Raw genomic sequence first — 12,223 nt, forward strand, 5'->3', positions numbered from 1 at the left:
AGGATCAAATCGAGGATTACACATTGCATTTAGTTGTTATGTCTCTAGACTCCTTGTACAATGTTCCTGAGTCTTTTTATGTTTCATAACATTGACATTTTTGAGGAATACTGGCTGGTTGTCTTGTGGAATGTCCCTCAATTTGGGTTTGCCTGTTGTTTCCTCATGCTTAGGTTCATACCATGCACATGTGGCAGGAATATCACAGAAGTGGAGTTGTGTCCTGCTTGGTGCGTGTTGTTCTGTCTGAATACTAATTGTTAACTCAACTATTTGATTGAGGTGGAGTCTACCAGATTTCTCTGCTGCAAAGTTCCTGTTTTTCTCTTTGTAACTATAAGTGATTTGTGGGGAGGTATTTTAAGACTATGCAAAAAGGGAAGAGTTTTAAGTAGGGGAGCATCTAGTTGAGAGTTGAGTTTTGGAAAAGTCCCTATTGGCAATGGGTCACAGGAGGTGAGAGTGGAGACAGAAGGACCAGAGAGGTGGCCAGAGCAGGACAGGATGGCGGAGTAGACATGGAGCTTCTGACATCTGCCCTTGCCAGCCAAGGTTCTCGACCCAAGGCAGAAAGTGCCGTGCAGCAGTGAGAAGGAATAAACGGAAACGCACACAACCACATGGACAAATCTCAGACTTAATGTTAAATGGAAGAAGCCAGACACAAAAGAGCACTGGTTGTGAGATCCCATTCATAGAAAGTTCGAGAACAGGCAAAACTGATCTGTGCTGTGATATTTCAGGAAGTTGGTTACCGTGCAAGAATAACTCAGAGGCATGGTTCGTTACTTTGCACACAAATCACAGGAGGGAGACCAGTCAGTAGACTGTTGTCAGGGAACAAAGGCAGAAACAGGATTTATAAGACAGAAGGGAGAGCGAGGAGAGAAAAAGGCCCTACAGAGCTGGGAGCAGGGAATCCGTGCGCACAGTTTGGAGCAAATTCATTAGCTGGCAAGGAGAACGTAGGTTCATCTCAGCAATGGTCCTTGAAGAGGTCGTCTTGTGGAGGGGCGTCAAAGGGGACCTCTTCCGTTGTTTCGACTTTGGAGAGTTCATCTCTGCAATGCCCAGGACAGGCGTCTGTCCCTCTCACAGCTCTGGCCCCTGACTTTGGCCAGGCTGGTGCATTTCCCTCGTCAGAATCCCTCACTGTCTTTGAGAAGGGCGGTGACTAACAGGGGCCACCAAGGGGGCTCCTGGGGCCTTGCTCCTGTTGCATTTGCACTTATGACGCCTGCATATTTCTGAGTGTTCTATTTCCACATACAATGAAATTAACAAAAATTCACCAGGGGAAGCCTTTACAAAACTCTGATCCTACTGAGCTCCTCTCCCCCAGGGGTCTCCCTGAGAGACCAGGAGGGCAGGGTCTTTGTTCTGTTCACCTAGAACAGTGCCTGACACACAGCAAGCGCTCAGTAACCATGTGTGGAACGGACGGTTGGATGGATGTAGGTAGGTTTTGGAAGTTCCCCCAGGTGATCCCAGTGTATGATCGGAGCAGCCCCTGCACACGGCCGCAGACAAAGGTTGTCAGGGGCTGACAGCGCCCCACGGCCAAGCTGTGTGTGCCCCACCGAGAGCTTCATCTGCCCAGAGGAGGGGGCGTCTTTGACGAATTCTCACAGAGGTGCTCTAAGGCCTACATGTGTAGCAGGTTTAGGACCGATGGCCTGGCCTGCCCAACTCAGTGGTTTCTGCCCCGCAGGTGGCCCGCGTGGACGGCACTGTGGACACGCCCCCCTGCCTGCGCCTGACCCACCGCACCTGGGGCTCCCAGAACAGCCTAGTGGAGATGCTCTTCCTGCGGCTGAGCCTTCCGGTCCAGTTCCACCAGCACTTCCGCTGCACCGCGGGGGCCACCCCCCTGGCTCCCCCCGGCCTGCAGCCCCCTGCTGAGGACGAGGCGCGGGCGGCAGAGCCTGACCCCGACTATGAAAACCTGCGCCGCTCAGCTGGGCGCTGGGGTGAGGCTGAGGGCGGCAAGGAGGGAACTGCCAAGGAGGGGGCACCCGGGGGCGCCCCGCAGGCTGGGGGAGAGGCCCCGCCCGTCCGGGTGGAGAACGAGAAGGACGCTACCACGGAGAAGAACAAGAAGAGAGGGTGAGTCAAGTCTGGGGCCAGCGTGGGGCTTGGAGTCTGTCTTGACACCCCCACTTAGGCAACCTCAATAACGAGAACCCCCTATTGTGCCCCAAAGAGGTCCCATATAAGCTAAGTGGAGTAGGAATACTGAGGGATCTTATCATGTCTCAAGTGAACCCCATTATTTTCCTGAGATGCTCTAATTTCCCTGGGAATGTAAAATCGGGATACCCTACTATATGTATGGAGAATTCTACTATCCTTGAGTACCTGGTGGGCCCAAAGGGCTTCACGCAATGGGCTTCATTGTCCGTGGACACTAAGGAGCCCTCAGCATCTGGGAGAGTTCGCTTTACTCCAGGGTATCCCAGTGAACACCAAGTGGTCTACACTGGGGTCCCTTTTGTGTCTCAAATGTACCCCCCAAGAAATACCTTCAAGGGAGACTGTCGGCAGGTATTGAAACTAGGTCTGCTTTTCCCCTCCTGTGCTTTCCAACGGGATGGAGTTTGGTGTCTGCGGTGGGGGTGTTTGGAAATGACAGAGCTCTGCTGGTTATTGCAGTTCGGGAGGGGATGCTGCTGCTGGGGGGTCCCTGGGGTGCCACAGCCTTGCAGCTGACCAGACAGTGCCACACAGGGAAGACTTGTCCCTTCCCAAGTGTGTTTAGCACCCTTATGAGAAATGCATAAGAGAAATGCCAATTTAGGGGGACCACGGGATACCCCAGAAGGGACCCCCATATTCCCACAAGGCACCTTTAAGCTTGGGTGGCCTAGCACCCACAAGCACAGGGTGCAGCACCCCCAGAGTGGGTCAGGCAGGTGTGGGCGGAAGTCCAGCCCTCCAGAGGCAAGGCCTGGCGTGTCGGCCATGGGTGCAGTCAGGCCGAGGCGGGGCAGGAGTGCTGTGCTGGGAGGGCTGGGGCCGGGCTTCAGAGCTGGTTCTCAGGGCACCTCTCCTCCCATCGCCAGCTTCCTATTCAAGGCCAAGAAGGTCGCCATGATGACCCAACCACCAGCCACTCCCACTCTGCCCCGGCTCCCTCACGATGTGGTGCCCGCTGACAACCGCGATGACCCTGAGATCATCCTTAACACCACCACGGTGTGAACCGGGACCCCTCCGCCAGCATGGGAACTCCTAAACTTCCCAGTTTAGTGCTGCCCATACCCGGGGTGCCCCAGTATACACCAGAGACTCACGAAATACAACACACATTGATTTAATCCTTTGAGCCTATATAGCTAGGGGCCTAAAAATGGCACGGAGCACAGTGAAGCCATGAGGAACCCTGATGTAACTCCCAGGGATCCCAGAATCCAGGGGACCCCAACATTGGGGCTCACCCATATAGACACAATGCCCCAAATTTAATAACCAATGTATTCCTGAGGATAAAAATGCATAATTATCCCAATATAGTCTTGGCATTCTCAAAATCTAAAATATTTTAGGAGACAGCCCAGTGGTTAGGCTCACGGGCCACCGAGGTGCCACCTGGGCCAGTCACCTCCCCACTCTGTGCCTTCCCTTCCACGGAACACTACGGTTTTCCGTCAGTGATGGGGTGGTCACGCAGATGAAGTGAGTCACTGTGTAAAACCTGAGAGCAGCCAGTGCTGTCTGTGAGCTATTGGTTATTTATTAGTTTGCTCTGCCCTGGGGAAGAACCCAAATGTGGAGGTAGCACAAGATATTCCCAAAGGGTTCCTGAATCTAGAAATGCATCAGCTGACACAGAAACAGAGAGACGGAGACCCGGTTGAGGGTGGCGGGTGGTTCTCAAATCCGGCAACTTCTTGTTAAAATCCTGGAGGACCCTGACAATCCAGGGAAACCAACTTAGAGTCCCGGGGAACCCGAGTCCCCAGTCTTCCGGACTGACCACTGGGTGTCCCCTTTGTGTCCCCAGTACTATTACTCCGTGAGGGTCTTCGCCGGCCAGGAGCCCAGCTGCGTGTGGGTGGGCTGGGTCACCCCTGACTACCATCAGCATGACATGAACTTCGACCTCAGCAAGGTCCGGGCCGTGACGGTGACCATGGGCGACGAACAAGGCAACGTCCACAGCAGGTGCCAGGGTGGGGTGGGCAGGTCCTGTGGGGGGTGGGTGATTGGGGCATAGGAGGGGCAGAAGCTCCTGACCCCAGGTCTGCGGCTGCTGGGCTGTGGCACCTGGGGACCTTCTGGAGCGAGGGAAGCTCTGGAGTGCCGGGTGCCCAGCTCAGAAGCTTCCCTCCTTCTCCTTTCCCCCTCTCTCCCTGTTCATTCTCCTCCAATTGCTCCTGTTCTGGCATCTTTCCTCTCCTCCTCCTCTTTCTCCATTTCTTCTTTTCCGTTTTCTGCTTTCTCCCGTTTCACCTCGCCTCCTTCCACACCTCCTCCTCGCTCCTCCTGCTCCCCTTCCTTCTCCTCCCTCGCGGACTCCCCACTGGCCTCTAAGAACCTGGTTCTGAGGAGCTCGGGGTCTGGGGTGAGGGGTTGCAGCGATCGGGTCTGCAGGTGGTGGGCGTTTGGGGATGGGGCTTTGAGGTCACCGTGGTATCCTGGGTGTCCAGGGTCCAGAGCGCCTCAGCTGAGGATCCATGCAGTGACCGCTTCTGTCTCCTCCAGCCTCAAGTGCAGCAACTGCTACATGGTGTGGGGCGGGGACTTCGTGAGCCCCGGGCAGCAAGGCCGGATCAGCCACTCGGACCTTGTCATTGGCTGCCTGGTGGACTTGGCCACTGGCTTAATGACCTTTACAGGCAATGGCAAAGAGAGCAACACCTTTTTCCAGGTAAGCCCAGCCCGCAGCAACTTAGCAATTGCATCCTCATGTCCCAGCATCAGGGGACAACCTTCTGGACTGTCCCTGAGGCCAGACTCCAGAGAGACGGAACAAAACCAGCTCCTAGTCTGTCCTCAGGAGGTCCCTGGGAGACTGCCTCCTTGTGACTTCCATTAGACTGGGACCCAGAATGGAGGAGACAGAGCTCAGCCTTGACCTTGAAGAGAGGTCCCTATTCCCTCTCGTTCTGGGTGACATCAGTCACCACCTTTTCGCTAGCCAGGGAACACCCTAGAATGAGCCAGGATCCTACGATGATCTTTTCTTCTTCAATATTTTATTATGAAAACTTTCAAGCATCCAGCAAAATTGAAGGACTTGTATAGCAAATGCCCATCTACCCACCACCGAGAACCTACCATCGTTTTACTGCACTGGTTTTGTCACATATTTATCCGTCAATCCATCTAAGGTGGGTTTTGTAAAACTTTATTTTAAATGGAGAATTTCAAAACTATGCAAGAATGGGATGGCACAATGAACCGCCAAGCCCCCATGACGTAGCCTCAACTGTCACCACCACCCCCCGCCCCCAGCTGGTCTGGTTTCATCTTTATGTTTCCTTCCCTTCCACACCCACTGCGTGATTTTGAAGGAAATTGCAGGCATCATATGATTTTATCTTTTTTCAGTATATATCTTTAAAAGATAAGGATTATTTTAAAAAGCATAACCTCAATACCACTATTACCTTAAAATAAAAACCTCAATAGTTGCCAAATATCAAATATCCAGTCCCTGTTCAAATTTCTCTGGTTGCCTCAAAAATGCCTTTTTTTTAATTTATTTATTTTGAGACAGAGTCTCGCTTTGTTGCCCAGGCTAGAGTGCCGTGGCGTCAGTCTAGCTTACAGCAACCTCAAACTCCTGGGCTCAAGCAATCCTCCTGCCTCAGCCTCCCGAGTAGCTGGGACTACAGGCATGTGACACCATGCCCGGCTAATTTTTTTTTTCTATATATATTTTAGTTGGCCAGATAATTTCTTTCTATTTTTAGTAGAGACGGGGTCTCGCTCTTGCTCAGGCTGGTCTCGAACTCCTGACCTTGAGCGATCCACCCGCCTCGGCCTCCCAGAGTGCTAGGATTACAGGCGTGAGCCACCTCGCCCGGCCAAAAATGCCTTTTTATTGTCTCTGTGAATCAGAATCTAAGTAAGGGCATATATTTTAGTTGGGTGCTATGTCTCTTGAGTCTCTTGACCTATATAGGTTTCCCCCCACCTCTTTTTTTCCCCTTGAAATGTATTTGTTGAAGGAACCGGGCTGTGTATCCTATAGCGCTTTGCTCCTCAAAGTGCGCTCCCCAAACCAGCAGCATTAGCGTCACCTGGGAGCTTATTAGAAATGCAGAACCTGGCCCAGTGTGGTGGCTCACGCCTGTAATCCCCGCACTTTGGGAGGCCGAGGCAGAAGGATTGCTAGAGGCCAGGAGTTTGAGACCAGCCTGAGCACAAGCAAGACCCTATCTCTACAAAAAGTAGAAAAATCAGCTGGGTGTGGTGGTGTGAGACTGTAGTCCCAGCTACTCAGGAGGCTGAGACAGGAGGATCACTTGAGCCCAGGAGTTTGAGGTTGCAGTGAGCTATGATGAAGCCACTGCACCCTACCCAGGGTGACAGAATGAGACCCCATCTCAAAAAAGTAAATAAATAAATGCAGAATCTCAGGCCCCTCCCCACACCTGCTGAGTCAGAATTTACATTTTAACAAGATCCCAGGGAACATGCGCACATTAACATCTGGAGAGTGCTGGTCGAGTTTTCCATAGTCTGGGTCTGGCTGATGCCTTCCTGCGCTGTTGTTTTGACATTTTCCTCTGTCCCCTGTATTTCCTGTAAATTGGGAGTTGGGTCCAGAGGTGCGATTAGATTAGGTTTGGTTTGGGCAAGGCTGCTCCAGAGACGGTGTGTGTGTTGGCAGAGGCTGGCTGGGTGGGTTCCATGGGGAAGATCTGAGGACACTTTCTGGGTTTTGAGGAATGAGTATGTTTGGGAGAGAAATGGGAAGGGCATGGCTGGTGGGGGCATGATGAGACCCGATGACAGGTTGCCCTGCGGGGGTTGGAGGAGGCTGGCCTGGCTGGACCAGTCCAAGAGTGACCTCAGAGCCATTGTGGAGCTTCTAATGCCCAAGTGTGGGTCTGCAGATTGGCCCCAGAGTTTGGAGTCCAGAGTCAACACCGCTTCCAGCCCATCCTCTTCCTCACCTGGCACTCTTCTCCCCTGCCAGGTGGAACCCAACACAAAGCTATTTCCTGCCGTCTTTGTCCTGCCCACCCACCAGAACGTCATCCAGTTTGAGTTGGGGAAGCAGAAGGTAAGAACGCAGTGATGGGGACACTCACGGGGACAGGCTGAGGTGGACGGGGCAGTGGGGGGAGGTCAGGCTGGCAGAGTTGCTGAAGGGAAGGGGGCAATCCTGGAGGTCTCCCTGGAAGCTGAGTGGTGGAACAGGGAGGTCTGGGGATCCTGACCCATGCGTGCCTCCATGCCCCCAGAACATCATGCCATTGTCAGCCGCCATGTTCCTGAGCGAGCGCAAGAACCCAGCCCCGCAGTGCCCGCCGAGGCTGGAGATGCAGATGCTGATGCCCGTGTCCTGGAGCCGCATGCCCAACCACTTCCTGCAGGTGGAGACGCGGCGCGCTGGCGAGCGGCTCGGCTGGGCGGTGCAGTGCCAGGAGCCGCTGACCATGATGGCGCTGCACGTCCCCGAGGAGAACCGGTCAGGGCCCACCCGGGGGCTGGGGGTGGGGTGGGTGCTGTGAGCCCTCTAGGGTCTGGATCCAACTCAATGCCTGTCCCCCCACAACGCTGGGACTCTAGACAGCACCCCAGGAGGACCCAGAGCTACCTCAGGGGACTCAACCCAGGCAACCCCAGACCTACCCACCTCAGTAGACCACAGATCCACCTCAGGGGGCCGCAGACTCAGCTCAGGGAACCCCCAGACAACACCTCAGGGGCCCAGACCCACCTCACAGGACCCCAAACACATCTCAGGGAGCCCCAACAACACCCCGGGGGGCCCCAGACATTACTCAGAGAGAGGCTTGTCTACACCCTAGGGTCTCCCCGGCATACCCAGGGAGATCTCAAACCCACTCCGGGGAACTCAGACACACCCAGGGCGACAGATGTGTCCACATGGATGGCAGGAATACTCTTAAAACTCTGAACGTGGCCAGGGAACCCAGACTCACCCCCGGAGGCTTCTGACATGCCTCATTCATTCCTTTATTCAGGCATTTGACAAACGCCTCTGGGTTCCTCCTGTGTATTCACCAGAATTCTAGGCCGGAGACACCAAGCCCTTGTGAAGTGACACTTTAGTAATGCTCACATGTAATTCAGGGTGCTCAGACATGTCCAAGGGGACTCAGGCACATCTATTTATTAATTTATTCATTCAGCAAATATTTGTAGAGCTCCTGTTTTAGGTGCTGCGAATCTAACAAACAAAACCAAAACAAACCAGGCAGAAACAACCTGCCTGGCTGGAGTTTCCATTCTTGTGGTGTTCAAACATAACTAGGGTACTCATCCTGCCACAGATGGTTCAAACCCAATCTGGGGGTCCCAGACACCTCTCAGGGTCATCAGATGTTCTCTGTGGGCTCTAAGATACCCGCAGAGTCCCAGACTGGGCCCCAGAGCCCTTAGGGACTTACAGAACTGTTGGAGGAGTCCTAGTCACCCAGCCCCACTGCCCTCTGTCCTCACAGAGCCTGACCGAGCCGGACCCTGGGATTCCCTGCTGGAGCCACCAGCACTCACTCTGTGGTCTGTGTCTGTCCCCCAGGTGCATGGACATCCTGGAGCTGTCTGAGCGCCTGGACCTGCAGCGCTTCCACTCGCATACCCTCCGCCTCTACCGCGCCGTGTGCGCCCTGGGCAACAACCGCGTGGCGCACGCTCTGTGCAGCCACGTGGACCAGGCGCAGCTGCTGCACGCCCTGGAGGACGCGCACCTGCCCGGCCCGCTGCGCGCGGGCTACTACGACCTCCTCATCAGCATCCACCTCGAAAGCGCCTGCCGCAGCCGCCGCTCCATGCTCTCGGAATACGTCGTGCCCCTCACGGAGGAGACGCGCTCCATCACGCTCTTCCCACCTGGCAGAAGCGCGGAAAACGGTCCCCGCCACCATGGCCTGCCTGGCGTTGGAGTCACCACCTCGCTGAGGCCCCCGCACCATTTCTCACCCCCCTGCTTCGTGGCCGCCCTGCCAGCTGCTGGGGCAGCAGAAGCCCCTGCCCGCCTCAGCCCTGCCATCCCTCTGGAGGCCCTGCGGGACAAGGCGCTGAGAATGCTGGGGGAGGCCGTGCGGGACGGTGGGCAGCACGCACGCGACCCCGTCGGGGGCTCTGTGGAGTTCCAGTTCGTGCCTGTGCTCAAGCTCGTGTCCACGCTGCTGGTAATGGCCTCCTCCTGCCCCCCTCTGTCCTGTTCTTCCACATTCCGAATAATCCAAACATGCGTACATGAATCCCCCTCCCGTTTCTGCATCCAGCCACCCACTCATCTCTCCTCCACACATCCAGCCACCGTTCACTCTATCCTTCCATCTACCCACCTTCATTCACCTTCCTTCCATCCGTTCATCTGCGATCTATTCATGTGTATTCATCTCCTCTTCCTTCCTCCCGTTCATCTATCCAACTAGCCGGCATTCATCTATCCATCACTTTGTTCACTCTCCACCCACCTTTCCAACCATACATCACCCATTCATTCGTGTATGTCCTTATCCTTCCATCAACAAGCCCATCCACCTTTCTGTCTTGCTGTTCTCCACCCACAAATCCATCCGTCCATTCATGTATCCATCCATGCAACTTTCAGTCTATTTGCCCACTCATCTTTCCATTCATTCACACATCAGTCCATCCATCATTCCACGTATTCGTCTATCCACCTGCTCATTTATTGATTGATCTGTCTTTCCTTCCATACATCTAATAATCATCTTTCTACCTGTGCATCCATCCATGCAACCATCCACAGATCCACCCATTCCTCCATTTTCCATCTACCTTTTCATCATCCGTGCATCTCTCCATCCATATGTATGTACACCCATCCACCTACCCACAAATCCATCCAGCCATCTACACCCATTCATCCACCCATCCATCCATTCTCCATCCGTCTATCCATCCCTTGTCTCACGTACCCTTCTAGTCACATGCCTTTCTAACCATTCATCCATACATCCATCTATCCAACTTTTCATGCACAAATCTTTCCAGCCATGCAGCCAACCATTCCCCCACCCCACCCCAATGGCTGTTTGAAGGACCACAGTGAAGGACCCAGACTTTGTCCTGTAGGTGATGGGCGTCTTTGGCGATGAGGATGTGAAACAGATCTTGAAGATGATTGAGCCCGAAGTGTTCACTGAGGAAGAAGAGGAGGAGGAGGAAGAAGAAGAGGAGGAGGAAGAGGAGGATGAGGAGGAGAAGGAGGAGGATGAGGAGGAAGAGGCACAGGAGAAGGAAGATGAGGAAAAAGAGGAAGAGGAGGCAGCAGAAGGGGAAAAAGAAGAAGGCTTGGAGGAGGGGCTGCTCCAGATGAAGCTGCCGGAGTCGGTGAAGCTGCAGGTGGGTTTTACTCCTTCCTGTTCCCCAGACTGGGAGTCACAGGGTCTGGTGGGGCACGAGTCTGGACTTTGCCCTGAGGCGATGGGGAGCGGTGGAAATGCAGAATGCAGGGGGCGATGCTGGCTTGGAATGATCTCTCTGGTTTCCGTGTGGGATGAGACGGTGCCGGAGGCCGGCTTAAGGACTCCAGCAGGAGACGATGGTGGCTGGACCTGGCAGGGCCACAGGGAGGGGAGAGAAAGCAAAAAAAAAGTTTCGAGGTGGTCCCGATGGACTCCCCTTCATCCCTCCTACTGCATGGCTGTCCTTCCTCAGATGTGCCACCTGCTGGAGTATTTCTGTGACCAAGAGCTGCAGCACCGCGTGGAGTCCCTGGCAGCCTTCGCAGAGCGCTATGTGGACAAGCTCCAGGACAACCAGCGGAGCCGCTACGGCCTGCTCATGAAAGCCTTCACCATGTCTGCCGCTGAGACCGCCAGACGCACGCGAGAGTTCCGCTCCCCGCCCCAGGAGCAGGTGACTGTGGCCTGGCCGGTCTTACCGGCCAAATCCCAACCTCAGTGTCTCTCCTGACTCTGATCTCTGCTGGGCCTCAACTTCGAAACCCATGCTTGACCCTTGACCCTGGTGATATAGTTACCTCTTACTCTCTCATACCTCTCTGAACCACCCTGACCTCTGAGTCAGCTCAGACTGACCCTGACCCCTTTCAAATCTCTGCCCTTGTCTCCCAGATACTCTTCATCAAGTCACACTTTGACTCAGACCTTAGGGACTTATTTAATACAATTGGATCTTTGATCCCTGACCTCAGAGTTCCTGCGCTGGGGTCTCAGATCCTCATTCTAACTTTGACCTTGCCCTAGATCAACATGCTATTGCACTTCAAAGATGTTCCAGAGGAGGAAGACTGTCCTCTCCCTGAAGAGCTTCGGCAGGATTTGCTGGACTTTCATCAAGACCTGCTGCTGCACTGTGGTAAGGAGAGGGGATCAGAGAGCCCCTCCCCAAGACTTTCTCTTGGAACCGCTCCTGAAGTTTCCCTAAGATTTCCTGACCTTAAACCTCTGTGGCATTGGTGCTATGTAACTATTAGTTGAATGAATGTATAGGGAGCAGATTGATGACAGTGGAAGGGTATGTTTATGTGGGCATTTGGATGGATGGCTACAGACAGGTAAATGGATGGGTGTGTGAGTGGATGGATAGAAGGATGGAAAAATAAAGAAAGAGAAGAGTGAATAAAAGATGGCTGGCTGGATAGATGCATGGTTGACAGTTGGGTGGAGAGGTGGCTGGCTGGCTGGAAGGACGGGTAGATGACCTCTGTTGTTTCTGATGAGATGTCACCTGATAGCCTTATTGAGATTCCCTAGTACATGATGAGTCATTTGTCCCTGGTTGACTTTCAAGATTTTCTCTTTGTCGTTGCCTTTCAACAGAACATGACGTGTCTATATGTGGAGCTCTTCGAATTTATCCTATTTGGAGTTTGTTGAGTTTCTTAGATGGGTAGATTAATACTTTTTACCAAAGTTGGGATGATTTTGGCAATTATTTCTTCAAATACTTTTCTGCCTCTTTCTCTCCTCTCCTTCTGGGACTTTCATTATGAATATATTGGTATCCTTGGTGGCATCCCACGGGTCTCTGAGACTCTCTTTCATTTTTCCTCATTCTTCCATTTTTCTGTGCTTCAAAA

At 53.6% G+C, this 12,223-nt stretch overlaps 1 protein-coding gene across 2 annotated transcripts in view; it reads left to right on the top strand.

Moving 5' to 3' along the window:
* Nucleotides 1-12,223, top strand: part of RYR1 (ryanodine receptor 1) — a 105,715-nt gene that overhangs the window by 25,156 nt on the left and 68,336 nt on the right. For both annotated transcript variants that reach the window (XM_069456778.1, XM_069456777.1), the window contains exons 28-37: nt 1,712-2,106; nt 3,063-3,195; nt 4,004-4,164; nt 4,705-4,870; nt 7,151-7,237; nt 7,419-7,645; nt 8,723-9,335; nt 10,252-10,521; nt 10,837-11,037; nt 11,388-11,499. In XM_069456778.1, coding sequence (XP_069312879.1) covers nt 1,712-2,106; nt 3,063-3,195; nt 4,004-4,164; nt 4,705-4,870; nt 7,151-7,237; nt 7,419-7,645; nt 8,723-9,335; nt 10,252-10,521; nt 10,837-11,037; nt 11,388-11,499 — 2,365 coding nt within the window. The remainder of the gene's footprint in view (nt 1-1,711; nt 2,107-3,062; nt 3,196-4,003; nt 4,165-4,704; nt 4,871-7,150; nt 7,238-7,418; nt 7,646-8,722; nt 9,336-10,251; nt 10,522-10,836; nt 11,038-11,387; nt 11,500-12,223) is intronic.

This window comes from Eulemur rufifrons, chromosome 24 (genome assembly GCF_041146395.1).
Source record: "Eulemur rufifrons isolate Redbay chromosome 24, OSU_ERuf_1, whole genome shotgun sequence".
NCBI lineage: Eukaryota > Metazoa > Chordata > Mammalia > Primates > Lemuridae > Eulemur > Eulemur rufifrons.